Below are 21,175 nucleotides of genomic sequence, written 5' to 3' on the forward strand. Positions count from 1 at the left end.
ATTGTCTAGGTTTTTCCCTTTGACTTCACTTTTTATTTCAAGCTTTTTTTGAAGGGTGATGTGTGCCAAAAGATAAAACAATGTTTTTTGCTGATGTTTATAGATAAAGCCTAGCATGGAATGCCTGATGATTCTGGCAATAGCCTGAATATATAATACTCTTGTGAAACATAAAGTTCATAGATATTCCCACTTCAGTACAATTGCAGTGCTTCCTGGATGATGTTGATTTTACTTGTTGACTGGAGTTGCATTTTAAATGTGTTTATTTTAAAGAATACAGGTTTGCATTAGTTGTCCATGACTATAGTTCTGCTTTAAATTAGACTACAGGATTAAGGCCTCATTCACACAAGCCTACTACAGGGTATGCCTGTGCAAGGGGCGTGTTTATCTGCATTGGAATGCACAGGTGTCCCATGCATACCTGTGCAGTTATTCCTATTCATATCACATTCACATATTTATTTACAGCGGCTGTAAAAGTCCACCAAATGTGGATCAGGAGCTGCAGAGCAAATGGCTTCATTTATGGTGGCCTCTATTCTTCCTTAGAACCAAACTATGTTTTTCATTGTTTTCTCTTCTGCTTCAGTCATTGTGAAGCAGCCCCTGACTAGACAAACCAATTAAAAAAAAAAAAAAAAAATTCCTATTGGTTACTATGAGTTACTGTATAAAACCATTTTTGGTGGTACATTTCTGGCTAAGGCCATAAGAATGTCACTTATTATTTAGTCCTATGTAAAGCAGGGAATGGAAATCAGAATCCAGCTTCCGGTATTGCAGTGATAAATGCTGCTATCTGATTGGTAACTCCAAGCCGTATTACACCACTGTGCCTATGCACTTTAAAACCGTCATGAAACATATTATTAGAAATAGTCTACTTATTCAATAAAAATAATGAAAATGTACAATGGCAGCAAAAAAAATAGCTTTTAACCACCTTTCATTTCCAAACGGTGTAGGTTTTCATGACCCTTACTGCACCAAAAACTCACTTAGCTCACTTAACCAAACAAAGCAGAAGATGATGAAAAGACAAGAATTTCTTGTATATAATGGAATCCCTTGGTACTCAGCAGCTCAAAATTCATAAAAGAGCTGCAGGGTTTTACAATTCTCCAGTACATCTCTTGGGATTATCAGAGCAGCTCACAACTTGGTGCTCCTTTTTTTTTAATTTTTGCTTTATCAGGTGAATTTCCAGTTAGTTATTTAAAAAGGTACTATAAATTTTTTTATGCCATAAGGAAGATACCCATGTCACCAAACAAGTTACCTTTACTGGTAATGCTTGGTCATTTGTTTATTTGGGCTAGTTTATTCAACCATTAACACCATAGGTAAAATTCATAGCCTACTGTACAATTTAAATGTTTAGAACATGAAATTAAATACATTGCATATTACCAATTCCTGGTACATTTGTTTTCTTTTTTTAGCCCCTTTCCTTTATTTTCACTTAGGGATCTAGCCAGGAAGTCTGCTATTCTGTATATTAAATTTTCCTTTAACAGGACAACTTGTCCAGCTAACATAGCAGTTACAGAGTTGAGCCAAGCAATTTCACACTGACAGGAGTGCTTAGAATGGTCAGCTTTTATTCATTCATGTAAAAAAATGATCCCAAAAGAAAAATAATACTGCTGCTGTAATTGCATGAAAACTGTTTGCCGGAGTTTAGCTTTAACCCCTTGGAGCCATGGCCTGCCAGCCCTTTAAGGGGTTTAGAATGCCAGGAGGTGGGGCTCAAGGTCATGTGACCACCATGATTGGCTGTCACAATGGTAACAAGATTGGAAAGCCCCCAGTTGCAAACAGCAATGGGAAGATTTCTGTTAGCTGCCGGTAACCGTGCCAGGAGCACTCAGAGCACGTGCTCTCAGCACAGCTCTATTTGCACTAATGCATGCAAATATGGGGCCCCTCTACGCCAAGTTCCACTCGCTGAGAGGCCGCATATTTGCATGCACTCGGCATCAAGAGGTTAATTTGTTAATAAAGAAATCTAAATCTGCTAGGGCATCTAACACTACCATGTCTACAGTTTGATAATGCTGATGTTCAAAGGTTGCTTTTCCAGTGAGATGGAGACACCCCAATACATGAAGTGTGTTACTGGCTGGATCACCGGGTAAAAGTAGTGAAAAAAAAAAAAGCCTTGAAAATGAAACAGAAAAAGGTAAATTAATATGAATGCAAACATCACCACCAAGACTAAGAAGCTGCAATACAGTATATAACATTTTTATTTTGGGGTTTAATACTGTTCTAAGGTTAATGGTCAGAAAAATACCTGGTATTTCCTGGAATGACGGTTAATGTGACACTGCTCTGCCTACATAAAGGCACTGGGGCCAAAAACAGCCATTTATCAGGCCAAAGTGCTATTCCATGGGACAAAGAGAAGCTTTTTGAGCCCTGTGAAAATTTTGCTTTTCAGAGCACAGGGAGAGTAAGCAGCTGAGCATGGAGAGGGTAAGTACAGGTACCAAACTGGGCTTCTTATGAAGTAAATCTGTTACCTTTGGTTTGTTTTAAATTTAAGAGTTAGATTAAGGGTGACTTTAGAAGTATGTTCAGGCTAGGTAAAGGTTAGGTTCTCAAATTAGACTTTGAATTTTATTTGTTAGGTTTAGGTTATGTTTAGGAATATGTTTTAGGTGAAAGCTTTGCATTACTTTTATGGGTGCGATAAATAAATTATCCTTGTGTGATACAAAATATTTTGGTTCTGTGCATTTTATTTTTGGTACTCTCAAAATACTTGGTGCTCAAATGATTTCACCCAAGACAATATACCAAAGTCGCTGTGCCCAAGACTGATAAATTGCCAATCTGGACACAAAGGGGTATATTTACTAAAGCTAGAGAGGGCAAAATTAGTCACAATTCTGCAGAAAAAAACAAGCAGCTTCCAGGTTTTCTTGCTAAAGCTTAATTAAACAAGTTGAGGTTAGAACCTGATTGGTTTCTCTGAAGAATTATGACAAATTTTGCCCTCTCTAGCTTTAGTAAATACACCCCAAAATAGCTACATTTGTGTAGATGAGAATACAATATTCATACCTCCCAACTTTAAAACTTTAGAATAAGGGACACTTGAGAGAGTTATAAACCTGCAAAAAGTGGGTGTGGCCCATCCCCTAGATAGAGCGGTAGAGTCCTAAGGGGCATGGTTAAATAAAACCCAGGCTTCAGATATGTCCTGGGGGTTCTTTGGGAGGGGGGAGGATTTGTGCTAGAAGGTGGGTTGGAGGGGGTAGGATATGTGCTGTGAGGGTGCTTTGGGAGAGGAGAGGACTTGTGCTAGAAAGTGGGGTGGAGGGGGAGTCATATATGTACTTGGGGGAGAGGGGCTTTGGGTCGGGAGAAGACTTGTGCTAGAAGGCGGGGTGGAAAGGGGTCAGATATTTGCTCAAGGGGTGCTCTGGGAGGGGGAGAGGGCTTGTGCTAGAAGGTGGGGTGGGGGAGTCAGATATGTATTGGGGGTGCTTTGGAAGGGGGGAGGAATTGTGCTAGAAGGTGTGGTGGAGGGAAGGTTGGATATGTTCTGGGGGGTTGCTCTGAGAGGGGAGAGGACTTGTGCTAGAAGGTGGGGTGGAGGGGGTTAGATATGTACTAGAGGGCTGCTTTGGAAGGGGAGTGGTCTTGTGCTGGAAGGTGGGGTGGGGGAGTCAGATATGTACTGGGGGAAGGGGTGCTTTGGAAGGGGAGAGGACCTTTGCTAGAGGGCCTTTTTGGAGGGGAGAGGACTTGTGCTAGAAGGTGGAGTGAAGGAGGGGTTTGAATATATGCTGAGGGGGCGCTTTGGAAGGAGAGTGATCTTGTGTGAAGTGGTCAGTGGAGGTATGCTTGAGAGTGCTTTGGGAGGGTAGATGACTTGTGATAGAAGGTGGGGTGGAGGAAGGGGTTGGATGTATTTAGGGGATATTTTGGGAGGAGAGTGATCTTGTGTGGGGTGGGAGTGGATTTGCACTAGAAGGTGAGGTGGGGGATTTGCAAAAGTCCTCTCCCTCCCTTAAATACCCCCCAACACATATCCTCTTAACCCCAGCACCCCAAATCCCTTCTCCTAGTGTACACCTTTGTTATCTGCCCCCCCCCCCCCCTTCCCAATCATTGTGTCCTCCTCCTCTGTAAGTCTCCACCCATATCAAACTCACTGCAGACCTCAGATCAACAGCGCAGCTTATGCAGAATGGTGTCCCTCGTCCCCAGTTTCCCCTCCTCCTGTCAGTGTAAATGAGAATGACATAGCCAAAGAGGAGGTGGCTTTGGTCTGCTCTGCAGTGTGTTGTACAGGCAGCCAGTAGTGAGAGATGTCTGCTGCCAGAGGTACAGATAGTGGTGAGTGGAACCCAGAACACCCTGCAATAGAAGCAGGTGTCCAGGGTACCCATGTTAGCACACCCCAGTCAGGCCAGTTACTGAAGCTCAGTATCAGAACTCATTATGGTACTGGCACTGGGCTTCAGGCTTCAGCACATATTTTCTGGAACACTGGGATTTAAATCAAATCTTGTTAAAATGTTCCTGCTGGATTCTAAGCAAGCCATAAAACCTCATCCAAACTACAAATGCTTTATGGCACGGTCAGCACAGATAATAGAAGTCTGAAGTGGTAAAGTTTTTGTAAAGGCTGAAGGTGTTTTACCTTAATGCATCCTCTGCATTAGGGTAAAAAAATATTTTAGGAACAGCTCCTCCCATGCCCCCCCCCCTAAATATTTACCTGGGCCCAATCTCGGTTCAGTGCTGTTCCTGAGAGCAGTGGCCCTGCTCTCTATCTCCCTCCTATCTCCCTCCTCATTGGACCCAGTTAGAGCAGAGGGAGCCATTGGCTCCTGCTGCAGCCAATCAAACCCAGTGATGAAGAAAATTGAAGACAGGGTAAAGGCACACTGTGTGTATCAATAGATGCACACAGTGCAGCTCAGGAGTGAGCTCGCACCAGTACGCGAAGGCAGGAGGAGCTAGGCAGGACCCCAGAAGATGATTGGAACCGCTCTGTGCAAAACCATTGCAAAGAGCAGGTAAGTATAACATGTTTGTATTGTGTTTTTTTTTTTTTGATCCTTTAATATCACTTTACGTTTTCCAAGTTGCATACTTTTTAATAAAGGCTAAAACACGTTGTCCTGTACTATGCACAATAAAAAGATACTTTCAAGTTATGGAGACAACAAGAATTTAACTATATTTCCTTCAATTCCACACCATTTAATACTTGCGTGCTAATCTGGTGTTAAATAAATGCCCTTATTAAGAAAGTTACTTGTCAAGTGAATAAGCAATATCATGTTTTTTTTTTTTTTTTTTACAATGGAGAATATACGGATTTTATCCATTAATGCAAAAGGTCTCAACACTCCAGAGAAAAGGAGAATTTTGTTAGATGATCTGAAAAGATCAAGGATAGATATTGCGATGGTACAGGAGACACATTTCAGAGAGGATAAATGCCCTAAGTTAAACAATAATCTCTTTCCTATAGTATATCACTCGACTAACTTGGAGGCAAAGTCGAAGGGCGTATCCATCCTCCTATCAAGGAACATACCCTGGAAATGCACACAAGTTTTGAGCGACCCAAATGGCCGATATTTATTTGTAAAAGGGACGATACGAGAGACCGAAGTCACACTAGCCAATATGTATGTTCCAAACATAAAACAGGATGGTTTCTTGAGGAGGGGCATGGATATGCTCAACGAGTTTAGGGGGGGACATCTAATAATAGGAGGAGATATGAACATCCCCTTGATTCCTTCAGAAGATACATCCCGGGGCCTATCCTCAATTCCGCCTACAGTACGAAAGCAGTTTGCTAAAATACTACAGGAAGGACAATTAATAGATGCATGGCGCCTGATGCACCCCAGAGAAAGAGACTACTCATTCTATTCCTCTTTACATCAACAATACTCCCGCATAGATTATTTCTTAATTCCACGCAGTCAATTGCACGCTATAAAAGACATAATGATAGGCCCAGTGACTTGGTCAGACCATGCCCCAATTACAATAATTTATGAGTTACCAAACAAAAGAGAAAGGAGAGAAACAACTTGGAGACTGAATGAAAGTCTTTTACAAGATAAGGAGACTATGGCAGAGGTCGAGTCAGAAATAGTTTTTTTCTTTTTAACTAATACCACTGCAGACTCAGACCCAGGGATAATATGGGAAACACACAAAGCAGTTATACGAGGTATTCTTATTAAACATGCGGCCAGGATCAAAAAACAGCGAACTAAACAATTAGATCACCTACTTCAAGCTCTTTATAAAACAGAAGCAAAACATAAACATGCACCATCAGCGGAGGGAAAGGATGAGCTTTTGAAAATAAGGAGAGATATTAATGAACTCTTATCCTTTAGAGCTAAAGCAGCAATTCAGAAAACTAAAAGGATTTTCTATGAAGCAGGGGATAAATGTGGGAAGCTACTAGCAAAATCACTTAAAGACCAAAATCTGACAACTTATGTACCACATATAGTAACAGACGCAGGACAGAAACTTGCATACCCCAAACAGATAACTCAAGAATTTAAAAAATATTATGAAACATTATATAATTTAAAAACCCAAACAGTCCTACAAACGCAGATGGAGGAATATGTATATACCTCACAAATGCCCCAGTTGTCAGAAGAGGAGAGTAAAATACTCGAATCCCCAATAACACCTGCGGAGATAATGGAAACTATAAAGAATATTAAAGTAGGGAAGGCACCTGGACCTGACGGGTTTACTATTCATTACTATAAGAAGTTAATGCCACACCTGAAGGAATTTATGAGGGATATGTTCAACGCCTGGGGGGCAGAAAATAGAATCTCCAAAGAAACCATACATGCACATATATCGGTAATCCCTAAGGAAGGGAAAGACCCTACCTTGTGCAAAAGTTACAGACCAATTTCCCTGTTGAACACTGATTTTAAAATTTTTACAAAGATTTTGGCAGTTAGACTACAGAAATACCTGACAAAGCTGACCCATTTGGACCAGGTCGGATTTGTCCCAACCCGAGAGGCAAGGGACAACACGACCAAGCTATTGAGCTTATTACATATAACACACCAAAATAAGATACCAACTGTCTTACTTAATACCGACGCAGAGAAAGCGTTCGACAGGGTCAGGTGGGAGTATATGTTTACGGTCCTCCGCTATATAGGGATAGGTGAGAAAATGTTAAAATGGATAACACAGAGCTATTCAGTCCCTTCTGCAAAAGTAAGGGTAAACGGAATCTTATCCACAGAGTTTTTAATTACAAACGGAACGAGACAGGGGTGCCCCCTGTCCCCGCTCCTGTTTGTATTATCACTGGAACCCTTCCTGTGCAGAATCCGAATGAATCCGGATATTTCGGATATCAGCGTGGGAAAGGATCAATATAAAATATCAGCGTATGCCGACGACGTCCTATTTTCGATCACGAATCCAATTATATCACTCCCCAACTTGTTACACGAGTTGGAGAGATACGGAACCCAATCTAATATGAAGATAAACTTCATTAAATCCGAAACAATGGGAATAGAACTTACAGGGACACTCCAACAACAGTTAAGGGCAAATTTTAAATTGAATTGGACTAAGATAGCCTTAAAATACTTAGGGACATCGATCACACCAAAAATATCGCAATTGTTTAATCTGAACTTTATTCCCTTACTAAAATCTATAAAACTACTACTGCAAGGGTGGAGAGGAGGAATGCACTCATGGATGGGAAGGTGCAACATAATCAAAATGAGTGTCATACCAAAATTCCTGTATATTTTTCAGGCACTTCCCATCCACATTCCACCTCGATACTTGTTGCAGATTGAAACTATGATAATGAATTTAATCTGGAATTCAAAACGTCAGAGAGTAGGGAAAAAATATTTATTTAAATCTAAAACAGATGGGGGGGCTGGTGGTCCCGAACATAAAGAAATACTACCAAGCCATCCAACTGGGAAGAGTGATTGACTGGTGTCGACACAGAGAATATAAGCTCTGGCCAAACTTAGAGCAGGCACAATGTGAGATCTCGTTGAAAAGAGCCCCATGGTGTTATAAAATCCTACCAGCATCAATAAAGAAACATCCTATTATAGGAAACACGATCAAAACATGTGCAAAAATATTTAAACAGGATAAATTAATACGGGAGAACTCCGTATTGTATCCAATATTGGGAAACCCCCACTTTGAGACAGGATATCAAGACAGGAAATTTAAGGCCTTAGCAGAGAGAGGAATTATACAAATATCTGACTTCCTAACAGAGACAGGTTGGGTAACGATAGAGGAATTAACAGACGTTTCAGGCCACTTTGGCCTAGATCCATGGAGGGCCTTTCAACTACGCCATTTTTTGGGAACATTGCAAGTTCCCTCCCAGGGCGATAAAGAGGTAACACCTTATGAAAAATTATGCACCCAAAATGGAATTCTGGAACACACTATATCTAAAATCTACTCTCTGCTAATGACATCAGTAGAACGGCGTAAACTTCCTTTTTTGAGGGAATGGGAGAGGGAAATGGGTATTGTCTTCTCACTAGAACGAGAAAATCAAATAATTAAGTCAGTATTCTCAACTTCAATGTGCGTTAGAATCCAAGAACTGAATTACAAAATTTTTTCCAGATGGTATTATACCCCGGTTAAGATGAATAAAATTTCTATATCAAATACAGATTTGTGCTGGAGATGTGGGACAGAGAGAGGGACAATGCTCCATATATTCTGGGAATGTCCTAAATTAGAAAAGTTTTGGGAACAGATTTGGAGGACAATACAGGAAATTATGAAATGTCATATTCCCAAATAACCTGCCCTCTTTCTGCTCCATACCCCCAGCATACCGATACAAAATTATAAAAAATCCATTATACCACATCTGGTGAACGCAGCCAGGATATGTATCCCTCTTAAATGGAAAGAGATTGAACCACCTAACATAAACATGTGGCTAAGGAAAGTTGAGGAAATAAATAACTTAGAAAAATTGGTTCTATCTGCTCATCAACAAACTGACAAATATGAGAAGAAATGGAAACAGTGGAAAGATTATGTTAATTCAGAAGAAAGGTAATCTCTAAGTACAGGACAAGAACTTGTGTGCAGAAAATAGATATATAATAATATAGGAGTGTTGAGACCTATGCACTCTCTTTCTCCTTTTTTTTTTTTTTTTTTTTGGGGGGACAGGGGGGAGAGGGGGAGAGAAGGAAAAGGAACGAAATGGGAGTTTTGGGTTCGGTAATAGATTGCCAAAGAAAGGCTAGTGTTCCTTTAAAGGGAATAAATGTTTTGTAATTATAACCCTGAAAGTTAAAATGTAATGAATATACTGTATATGTAACTGAACTTAAAGAAATAAAGATATAATTTGAAAAAAAAAATATCATGTTCCTTTTCATTCATGTACCTGTTCATTTTGCAAGAGTAACCATACTACTTTTTGTAACAAAGCCAGATGCAGTTATTACATTGTTTCTACATAAGCTGGTTAAGATGGATATCTTGTCCGTCTTAATATTTTATAAGTAAAAAGCAGTGCAAAGATAAAGAAAGCAACTTTTTAGAAAATGTGTTCAGCAAAATAAAAATAAAAAATTAAGTTAGCAAAGGGTGATATGATGTGCTCAGTAATCCTAACGTTTAGCATAATGCATTACACAAGAGGATCAAAGCCTAACAACTATGAAACAAACAAAAGTAAAATTCCCAGTTGAATTTGCTAACCAGTTTGCTTACCAACCAAATTAACCTGTCTAACCTGACAACTAACTTATTGTATAAGTTTTTTTTAAATGGACCTGTTTATTCAGGAGGGAACTTTCTTGTAAAAGAAAAAAATTTTTGTAACTAAATCAAACACCTAGAGACGGCTGCATCAAAAAGACAGCACCCTCATTAGTATTATTCGGACCTGAAATTTGATTGTAATGTCATGTACAACATACTGTATATTTAACACAGAACTCTATAGATCAATCAAAAAAATACTTCACACAGAAAAAAAAAAAACATTTTATATCATATTGGTTGGAATTGATTTGTCAAGTTTTAAATTTTTGCACTACTACAAAGTCACCCAGTTCTTCCTCTCTTTGGAAAAGAATCAGTGTATCTTGGCCAATAATAAAATGTAAGAAGATTTAATTCTTCACCATCTTGTTCTCCTGGGGCTCAGGATGCATATGGTAGACTAATTATCATACCTCTGTTATCTCCTGTATAATCAAACAGGTACAAGAAGTCTGAAGGGTAACACAAACAATACACAACTGTAGAAAACAAGTACCCTTTTCCGGAAAAAAGTGTACTCCCCGCGCCTAGGAGTTAATGTTATTAGATATAAATATATAAATTACCTATAAATTTGTGAAAATGTGTAAAAATATAAGATATAGCAGCAGCAGTAGTATAAAATGGTAAAATTGAAAGAAATAGTCCTAAAAATAGGGCTATCTACAGCGCTTGCTAAAATATGTAAAACATAAATCTGTGCAATACATAAATTTGTAAATTCACAAATATAAGTGCAAGTGTGCAAACTAATTGTGCCAATCAATCATTAAATCCATGTATGGATTAATTAATAAAATAAAAATCCATCTTGTGTAACAAAATATATATAATAGATTATCAAAATATAAATATATGAAAAATTGATGAACAAAACATCCGTGAAAAATCCTTTTCTCAGGAGATGTGCAAGTGCTCTTTCAAAAATGCAAGTGGTGACTGGTAAAGTGCAGGTGTTTGAAGCCTTCTTCCCGTGCAGTAATTTATAAGATGGGTAACTTACCAAATGTAGTGGGTCTCATATATCTTATAATATTGAGACCAATTACGCTTAATGGCAAGTTCCCTTTAAGATCCTCCTATGCCGCTGGCGGTTTTTCCTCCTCACCATTCCATAAAGCAGCTCAGGTTGTTATAAATGGAAAGAAGATAAAACTCCAGATAGTGTAATATTGTAAATTCAAGGTTTATTCCCAAAATGGCAAGGTTTAACAACGATTCAGCAAGTTCCAGCAAGGATCTATTATGCTGATGTCCGTGACATTCAATACGACCATGCAGAGTTGCGTGCGGAGGTAAATCCGGCTTGCGTTCCAATGGTGAGTCACGTTGTGTGGTCCACGTCCTGACGCGTTTCGTCACATCCGGTGACGTTCTCAAAGGCTGTGGACACACTTCCTCTCTAGTCTTATTTATACAGCAAATTCATTCAACCTATTCGTCGGCGGGATCTTACATGGGCGTGCATGTCTCCTCCTCCCCACCAGTAAATAACGGAAGGAGGCATCTGTGTCCCCTGTACTAGATTTTTATGTGGGGCATCTCCAACTAAAAAAACTTTAATGTTTTTAAGTAGTTTTTATTACTTTTGCCATAGAAGACTCCGCTTGTCACTCCATCCACATAATAGATTACATACAATACAGGTTATTTACATACTTTATTAAAATAATTATATGAATTGTAAAAAACGGTATTTCTCTTAATTCAATCAAACACTTTATATTAAATTAAAATTGATGGTTATCCCTTGAAATTTATTATGGATGTGTTATAATTAATATATTAAAAATATATTTAATATATTAAAATTATTAAAAATATTTTATTTTTATTATAACATTTAAAAACTATTTTAAAACTATTTATTAAAAACCAGGCATAAAATTATTTAGTAAGAGTAAAAAAGGGAGAAGTATGGGACCTCTAGATTTTAGGTGCGATTTATGGGTTAGATATAAAACAATTTATGTCCATATCTATGTTTAACCCTTTTGGCTGTAAAGTGCATAACTCATAAATCCATCTTGACTCGTTTCTAGATACTGCGATACGCATGTTCTTGCCTCTCCAGTGTGGCTCAAATATATCAATACCACAAAATGATAAAAGGTTGGGGTTTCTATTGTGTTTTAAACGGAAATGGTTTGATACGCTGTGATATTTAAATCCCTTCTTTATATTATCTATATGCTCCCCCAATCTGATTTTAAGTTGTCTTGTGGTTCGTCCCACATACTGTAGGTTGCAGGGGCAAGATAATAAATATGTAACATGCGTACTCTGACATGTTATAAGGTTCTTTATTTTGTATTCTTTATGCGTTACATTTGATTGGAATTCCAATGTTCTAGGTTTTCTGCTTTTAGATGTTCTACATGGTATACATCTGCTACATGTGTAGAATCCCTTGTAGTCCAAGAACGTAAAAAGTTTTTTTGGAGGTTCTGGAACATTTTTTACTAGTTTGTCCCTGAGATTTGGGCCTCGTCTATATACAAATCTCGGTTTTTTAGGGATTACCTCCTTCAATTGTTCATCCCTTAGGAGTATGTGCCAGTGTTTGCGCACAATGTTTTCAAATTCTTTATATCTGGTGCTAAAATTCGTGATAAAAGTAAGTGCCAGTTCCTTATTTTCTCTTGGTTTTTCTTCTAATAGTTTTTCTCTATCCATATTCTGGATTTGCTCCTTTGTTTTCTCCAATTCTTCTCGTTTATATCCCTTTTCCTCAAATCTTTCAATAGATAAAGAAAAACTATTAGAAGAAAAACCATTAGAAGATGGGTGCTAAGTTACCCATCTTATAAATTACTGCACGGGAAGAAGGCTTCAAACACCTGCACTTTACCAGTCACCACTTGCATTTTTGAAAGAGCACTTGCACATCTCCTGAGAAAAGGATTTTTCACGGATGTTTTGTTCATCAATTTTTCATATATTTATATTTTGATAATCTATTATATATATTTTGTTACACAAGATGGATTTTTATTTTATTAATTAATCTATACATGGATTTAATGATTGATTGGCACAAGTAGTTTGCACACTTGCACTTATATTTGTGAATTTACAAATTTATGTATTGCACAGATTTATGTTTTACATATTTTAGCAAGCGCTGTAGATAGCCCTATTTTAGGACTATTTCTTTCAATACACAACTGTAGCTTTTTTAAGCAAACAAATTGACTGGACAATGTATATGAACATTATCTAAAAAATAGCTATCAAGTGTATACTAAAAAAAAAAAAAATGTAAATAATATAGTTTATATAACAGCTCTGCCGAACAGAAATATCTACCTGTTGATGAATGCATGTCCATTAAGTGAAACAAAGTTTTTTTACCCATTTTTCAAGAAAGGTTTAATCTTTGGTGTATTCTTTGTTTGATTCGATTTGGCCTACTGTGTATATGTTTGAACGACCCCAATGCCAACAAAGTTGGGATGCTGTGTAAAATCAATATAAAAACAAAATGCAAAGATTTACAAATCTCATAAACCTATATTTTATTCATAGAAGAAAATAGAAAACATATCAAATCATTAAATTAAGAAAATGTACAATTTTAAGGAAAAAAAAAAGGTAATTGTGAAATTGATGGCAGCAACACATCTCAAAAAAGTTTGCCAGGGCAACAAAAAGCTGGCAAAGCATATGGTACTAAAAAACAACAGCTGGAAGAACATTTTGCAACTAATTAAATTAATTAGCAACAAGTGGGTAATATGAGTTAGAGTATCTCAGAAGTTAAGATGGGCAGAGGTTTACCAATCTGTAAAAAACTGCACCTAGAAATTGTCCAACAATTTCAGAAAAATGTTGCTCAACAGAAAAATTGCAAAGACTTTAAATATATCATCATCTAGAGTATATAATATCATCAAAAGATTCAGAGAATCTGGAGAAATCTCTGTGTGCAAGTGACAAGGCTAAAATGCAATATTGGATGCCTGTGATCTTTGAACCCTCAGAATGCAATGCATTAAAATCAGGCATACAATCGCGATTTGTTGCAAAGTGTTCTGTGGTTAGACAAATTTAAATTTAACATTCTTTTTGGCAATCATGGGCACTGCATTCTCCAGACTAAAGAGGAGAGGGACCATCCTGCTTGTTATCAGCACTCAGTTCAAAAGCCTGCATCTCTGATGATATGGGGGTGCATTAGTGCGTATGGAATGGGAAGCTTGCACATCTGGAAAGTCACCATCAACGCTGAAGGATATATCCAGGTTTTAGTATATACTCCCATCCAGATGAAGTTTTTTTCAGGAAAGGCCTTGCATATTTCAGCAGAACGATGCTTAATGTTCATGCTCATACATACTGCACATATGACAACAGCATGGCTTCATAGTAAAAGAGTCTGGGTGCTTAACTGGCCTGCTGGCAGTCCAGACCTTTCACTAATTAAAAATATTTGACACATTTTGAAATTAAAAATATGACAAAGATATGAAGTCATGAGAATGAAAAAGATCCAGGACTGTTGAAGTTAGAATCCTATACAAGGCAAGAATGGGACAACATTCCTCCCCAAAAACTCCAGCAACTGGTCTCAGTTCCCAGATGTTTACAGAGTGTTGCTAAAAGAAGAGGGAATGTTACATTGTGGTAAACATGGACCTGTCTCAACTTGTTTGAGACAGATTGCTGCCATCAATTTCAAATTTACCTTATTTTTTTCTTAAAATTAACATTTTCTCAGCTTAAAAAATTGATATATTTTCTATGTTGTATTGTGAATAAAATAAGGGTTTTTGAGATATAAATGAATTTATACATGAATGAAAACCATTACATTTTGTTTTTATATAGCTTTTACACCGCGTCCCAACTTTCTTGGAATTAGGTTGTGTATATAAGCTGTACAAGTTTATATTACCTGCAAATGATAGGCCCCAGCCACACTTGGCGATTTGAAATTGCAGGCACAATTTATATGATTCTGCCCACAGTTTCAAATCAGGTCAAAATGTACAACGAGCATTCGGGTACCATTAATCTTAATTGCACCCCAAACACGGTGTGATTCTTACATGATTGTCGAACTAAATAATCGCACGGCAATCACAGCAAAACACATGTTTAAAGATCCCGCTAAACTTATCACGCCAAAAAGAGTAGGAGCTTCTTTTGGGTAACAAACACGCATAGGGCAGCCCATTGAAATGAATAGGCTGCCCTACGCGTAAAATGTGCACACAAGTGTAAATACTGTTGCGTTCTCGCAAAACGACATCTGAACTGGGCTTTAGTATGTTTGTATTTCATCCTTATCGTGACTAATACATAATAGTATGACTTCCTCTATTTATACAGTGATATATGGATAAACAGTTAAAGTGGAAAATCTGTGTCATAGACCTATAATCAGTTTTGCACAGGTATATTGGAAATATGGAAATATTGGGTATTTAAAATGAAATGCTAAAGTTGATTATTTTTTTTTTAAAGATTTAAGCCCTGATCCTCTTCTTCTCAGGTCCCTTGTTGGTGCTCCTGGCCCCTCCCTCCTGCTTAGTGCCCCCATAGCAAGCAGCTTGCTATGGGGGCACCCGAGCAGGTTCGCTCCTGAGAAGTTGCTCTGGAGCATGCTTTGGCCCCGCTCTCTCCTCAGTGGCTCACTGGCTGTGATTGACAGTAGTGAGAGCCAATGGCTACCGCTGCTGTCTTAGCCAATGAAGAGGGAGAGACCTGGGGGAACAGAGGTTCTGGTGCACATTGCTGGATTGGGATGGGGCTTAGGTAAATTTTGGGGGGGCTGGGGGCTCTGCTTCACACAGAAAGTGTTTACCTTAATGCATAGAACTAAATAAATAAAAACCTTTAACCACAAAAGGAAACTTGTTTATTTTAGTTATGTAATGGATGGCAATTTTAAAATTTCTTTTTGAGGGGAAAGTATAGTGCATTTACAATGAGCACATATGTTGAGTTGTTATTTCTTATTTACCTTAGCCAAGCCTAAAATTGCCCCCTCCTAACACCTATACTAACTGACTGAAGATGCATACACTTACCCATTTTCAGCCTGCTCTGGTTCACTGCCATGATCCCTAGTGTCAGCCAGTGATGGCTGCAGAGGGATGAAGAGAGCACCTGATAACGACTGTGAAGGCCAGGAGCAGTGATGTCAGCAATAGGCTCCCATGGTGCAGCCATTGTTGGCAATCCTTCATTTCCCCTGCAGCAGCTATTGGCTGACACATGGTGGGAGCCGGATCACATGACTGTAAGAGCTAATTTCAGTCAGGTTAGTATAGGTGTTGGGGAGGTTACCTTTTCTTAAGCCTGACTAAGCTTAGCAGGAATTCTGCTTTAAAATGATTTTCTTTGTGACTTCACATTTATACATGCTTTCTTTTCCATAATTTTTATTGTGTTAAAAAAGGTAAGGCCATCCAGTAGAACTATGTGTCTCAATTAACCTCCCTGCATGATAACAGCTGAGATAGCACCCACATAGGGAGTGCCTCATTTTCAAAGAGTGGGACTTGATTTACTATTTGTTGCATCAATGGGCCCACAAACCAGATCAAACAACCTACTTGTGTTCCCACAATGCTTACTATTAGCAGATGTTCATAGAGGTGCACAGAACCAAGACTGAATATTTCTGGTCTATTAAAAAATGATAAAAATTAAAAATAAAAGCATAGTGTATGCATGGCAGAGGACACCACAACTCACATGTGGAGAAGTGCAGGCTGTGGCTGAAGCAAAAGCCTGTTCACAATTTCATACACTGCTACTTATGAATGCATTTTTTTAGTTTTAAGTAACGTTAAGAATGGTTAAAACCCTCAAGTTTCTATGCTCTATGTGTCCCACTCTGAAGATTTCCTTTTACTTTCTTTGTCTAGGCACAACAGAAGGTGAGAAGAGTAAGGGAAATCATGTCTCAGACAGCTGTCATCTGGGCAAGTATTCCCATTAAAAGATTTTCCCTCGGTTAATTTTTTTTGTTTCTCTCAGTCCCAGTGACAGTGGTCACCAGGAAAAATGGAAAGAGTGGACCTTCCTAGCAAAGAACACAGACAGCATCAAAATCCTCATGCACAGTAAGGAAAATGCTACAAGTAAAGTCCAGAAATATCATATTAACGATAGTCACTTTCAGTTAGAGATATCACATATCAGGAGTTCGAAGGGTGTCCCTTCACTGGGGTTCAAAGAGTAGTAATATTATTACAATTATAGAATGATCACTAAAACCTGGGGCAGCAATCTGGTTGGATGCTGGCCAACCATGTGACTCTGGTGGCCATCTTAAGTGTGGCAGAGTCTATTTAAGACCCTGGCTCCTGGGTTTGGCGAACATTCTAGCATGTGGGTAGTGTAGGGACAAGTCATCCATCTGTCAGACACAGTATTAGCGGGGCACAGTGTTAGCAGTAGGGAAAGGTTCTAGATGAGGAGGGAAAGTGTAGGGATTTGCCACTCTCCTGAAAACCTCCCCACTTGGGCTTAGACTGGCCAGGCGACATTCCACCCCTTGAGACATACGCTGCCAGCTTGGCTGAGACCTGCTCCATTTCACGCTGCTGTCATCCATGAGTGTTTCCTGGTTGGGCCAACTTACACCGGGCTTGTTGTGAACTGTTGTACTTTGACTTCAATACAAGTTTTTCAACTGCATCTGGACTGAGCGTGTGTGTTACTGCCACAGCACCATGCTGCACCCACCCACATGTGCACTGTAAGAAGGAGGAGTAAAGTACAACCTTGGTGTAGCACTACAAATATGGAAATGGTGACTGTGCATTCTAATGAGCAAACACAGTTTTACTCATGAACATATATGATCTCAAAGTATACATAGAAATACTTACACAAAAAAAACACACTAAAACATACATATTTACATCAAGCTGAACTCTTTAACATGTATCTAAAATAGTATATATAGTATATATTGTTTATACTATGCACTCCCTTTCAAATTCCTCAGTGTTTCACCTAGACTCATGAAACATTGATAAATGTCTGATCGAGGCCTCAACTACACTCTGCTTCATTGATCACCTATAACTCTTGTGTTGTTCTTCATTCTTTTATTACCTATACAGTATAAAAACAATCACATGGATTGTATTAGCCACGATTTAGCCTAAATAACATCCTACCTTGCTTTCTGTTTGCAACGTCTAGGAAAGAAGCATTCGTCTTTATCCTATCAAAGTTTGGAGGCGCTGTGCGTGTCAGGGACAGGGAGAAATTATGAGTCATTATTTAATACTAAAGTCACAAAGGGATCATTTACATAAGTGGATCAGAAGAATGTCGAGCTGTAATGTGGATTCAATTGGGAGAAGAGTCTCAAAGTTATACTTAAAAATAACTTTTTCGGTTTGGATATTTTAGAAAAAAATATATTTTAAACCATTTTGAAATCAACAATTTGCTACATTTAAGGAAGCACTTAATATTTATTTAATAGGGGTTGTATATTAAATTCTTATATAACATGCACATGCCACGCAGATCACCCAATCTATCCACAGAATGCTCCAAAGATTCTACTTCTATAGCACAGGTTGTACAAAGTACAGAGTTCCTATTATAATGCAGGAGAGGCATGAATACATCATACATAGGGAATGTCATGCTCTAATTATCTATTGGTAATAAATCTGAAAAACTTTGTGGATAATTACACAGATGATGAGAAAATACAAATACAGTACGTGAACTCATTTTATATAGGTAGACCACCTCACACAATTTCAAAATGAGAAAGAACATTAAATGAAATACAAGGGTAGTATGTGCACATATATAAGTATACATATATAGATATATATCCTAGAAGATAGTATATGCACATATATAAGTATACATATATAGATATTTATATATATATATCATAAAATTGTTACCTGCAGTGATGGTTTGCTTCCGTTTTTTGTCTTGTACAGCTGTCATAAAAAGACAGGTTGTGCTAATTTAGTCAATGAAATAATAAGTGCAGGTACATATTTAGCTGCATATCTATATCTGAAAATACTATAATGTTTTTTTACAAGTGCAAAAGTGAAGAGTTGTTGCACATTCCCCAAACTACTACTGAGATGGAATATGTATTATATCTTAAACAACAAGGTTCTACCATGTAACTGATTTTTGTATAGAAATGTAACATTCACTGCATAAACAAAATAAACTATACCTTACTGCTTTAGGCCAGAATCTAGTTACATTTGTTATTCAATGTCTATATGATATCATAGGGTATTGCTGTTTGCCTTTAGCCCCCCCCCCCCCCCCGAATTGCTATATGAACCCAGAACTTGCTCTGAAACCCGCAACATTGTGTACATCCCTCCACCTGCTTCTTAATCCAATGTCCACACTAACTCAAATCTGCTCCTTACACTTATATATACACTTATAACCCAGAACTTGCTCTGAAACCCGCAACATTGTGTACATCCCTCCACCTGCTTCTTGATCCAATGTCCACACTAACTCAAATCTGCTCCTTACACTTATACTGGGCTGTTTGATGGATTGGATACACCAGGACAAGAAGCCAGCAGATGTATGTAAACAATGATGCAGTCCTCAAATCAGGATCCAGGTAAGTATAACAATTTGGGAGGGAGGACTACACCTACCTAGGGGAATGGGGGCAAACGAGTAAGGAAACTTTAATAAAGTGACCCTAACAATGAAACTCTTCATCTTCTTGCTACCTTTCAGTCTGTTAAAAATACCATTAAAAGCATTCTGTTATATCTGCTTAATAAGTGCAAAAAATAACTGTTGATCTTTCCAGCTTATAACTCCCTGTGCTCTCTGCTTGTGCTGCATTGTAATCCGTTATAATGTTTGGACTACAGGACCCAGCTCATCTACACTATGTTGTCAAAAGCAGTGAGACATCTGCCTTTACACACACATAAACTTTAATGGCATCCCAGTCCTAGACCGTAGGGTTCGATATTTAGTTGGCCCACCCTTTGCAGCTTTAACAGCTTAAGGGTATCCACAAGGTTTAGGAGTGTGTCTATGGGAATGTTTGACCATTCTTGCAGAAGCTCATATGTGAGGTCAGACACTGATGTTTGACAAGAAGGCCTGGCTCGCAGTCTCCACTCTACTTCATCCCAAAGGTGTTCTATCGGGTTGAGGTCCAGTCAAGTTCCTCCACCTCAAACTCACTCATCCATGTCTTTACCTGACCTTGCTTTGTGCACTGGTCGAAATTATTTGGTGGAGGGGGGATTATGGCGAGGGGTTGTTTTTTAGGGGTTGGGCTTGGCCCCCTAGTTCCAGTGAAGGCAACTCTTAAGGTGTCAGCATACCAAGAAATTTTGGACAATTTTATGCTCCAAACTTTGTGGGAACAGTTTGGGGATGGGCCCTTCCTGTTCCAACATGACTATGCACAAGTGCGTAAAGCAAGGTCCATAAAGACATGGATGAGTGAGTTTGGGTTGGAGGAAGTTGACTGTCCTGCACAGAGACCTGACCTCTAGCCGATAGAAAACCTTTGGAATGAATTCGAGCGGACTGCGAGCCAGGCGTCTTATCCAACATCAGTGCCTGACCTCACAAATGCACTTCTGGAAGAATGGTCAAACATTCCCATAGACACACTTCTAAACCTTGTGGACAGCTTTCCCAGAGGAAGCTGTTGTAGCAGCAAAGGGTGAGCCAACTCATAATTGAAGCCTAGGGACTAAGACTGAGATGCCATGTAAAAGGCAGGCACCCAAATACTTTTGACAATATAGTGTATATTATGAAGGAGAGGACAGTTGGAGTTGCCAGTAGTCCTGTCCTGTTTTAGTTGTTCTGATTAGCGGTTCATGCTTTGGCGAATGGGTGAACTCAATGACCTGTTCACTCACCTGTCCCAGGGAAACTCAGGCTGTGCAGGAAATCATTATCAGTATCATTACCACCATAAATAAACTACAGCTTCCCACTCTGGGCTGTGTTCTCTAAAACATCAGTGGCTGATGGTGCCCTGGAAACCATTGACACATCCTAGGCTAATTCAGCTAAATGTAAACAGTGGGGCTAGTTAAGCTGGCTGATGTCATTGATCAAATATGGCCATGCAGTCACCAGTGTCCTAGCAACAACTATCCCACTTGTGTGTTTATTTACTGTTTTACTTTTTAATGAATGAGTAACCAGGGGTACCACTTACTCATTCACATAGGGGAAGACTAGATATTTTGGGTTTCCCTTACTTTAAAGGGGGCAATAATATTCCAGTAAGAGTTCCCCCCGCAAACTTTACATCCCAGAGATGTGGAGATGGGAGCCAACTCATAATTGAAGCCTAGGGACTTCAATAATATGGGGATAAGATGCT

The 21,175-nt window shown here is 38.6% G+C and overlaps 1 protein-coding gene across 7 annotated transcripts in view; it reads right to left on the reverse strand.

The window, feature by feature from the left end:
* The window catches only part of NTNG1 (netrin G1), a 418,996-nt gene that overhangs the window by 92,338 nt on the left and 305,483 nt on the right, over positions 1–21,175 (reverse strand). For 3 of the 7 annotated variants that reach the window (XM_082265800.1, XM_082265802.1, XM_082265803.1), the window contains exons 6-7: positions 18,726–18,764; positions 17,973–18,038 (exon numbers count right to left, since the gene is read on the reverse strand). The exons of 1 other annotated variant lie outside the window; for it this stretch is intronic. In XM_082265800.1, the coding sequence (XP_082121926.1) occupies positions 17,973–18,038; positions 18,726–18,764 (105 nt within the window). The remainder of the gene's footprint in view (positions 1–17,972; positions 18,039–18,725; positions 18,765–21,175) is intronic. 3 more of the 7 variants (XM_082265801.1, XM_082265804.1, XM_082265805.1) reach the window with 1 other exon arrangement.

This window comes from Pelophylax lessonae, assembly GCF_965119305.1.
Source record: "Pelophylax lessonae genome assembly, chromosome: 8".
Lineage (NCBI taxonomy): Eukaryota > Metazoa > Chordata > Amphibia > Anura > Ranidae > Pelophylax > Pelophylax lessonae.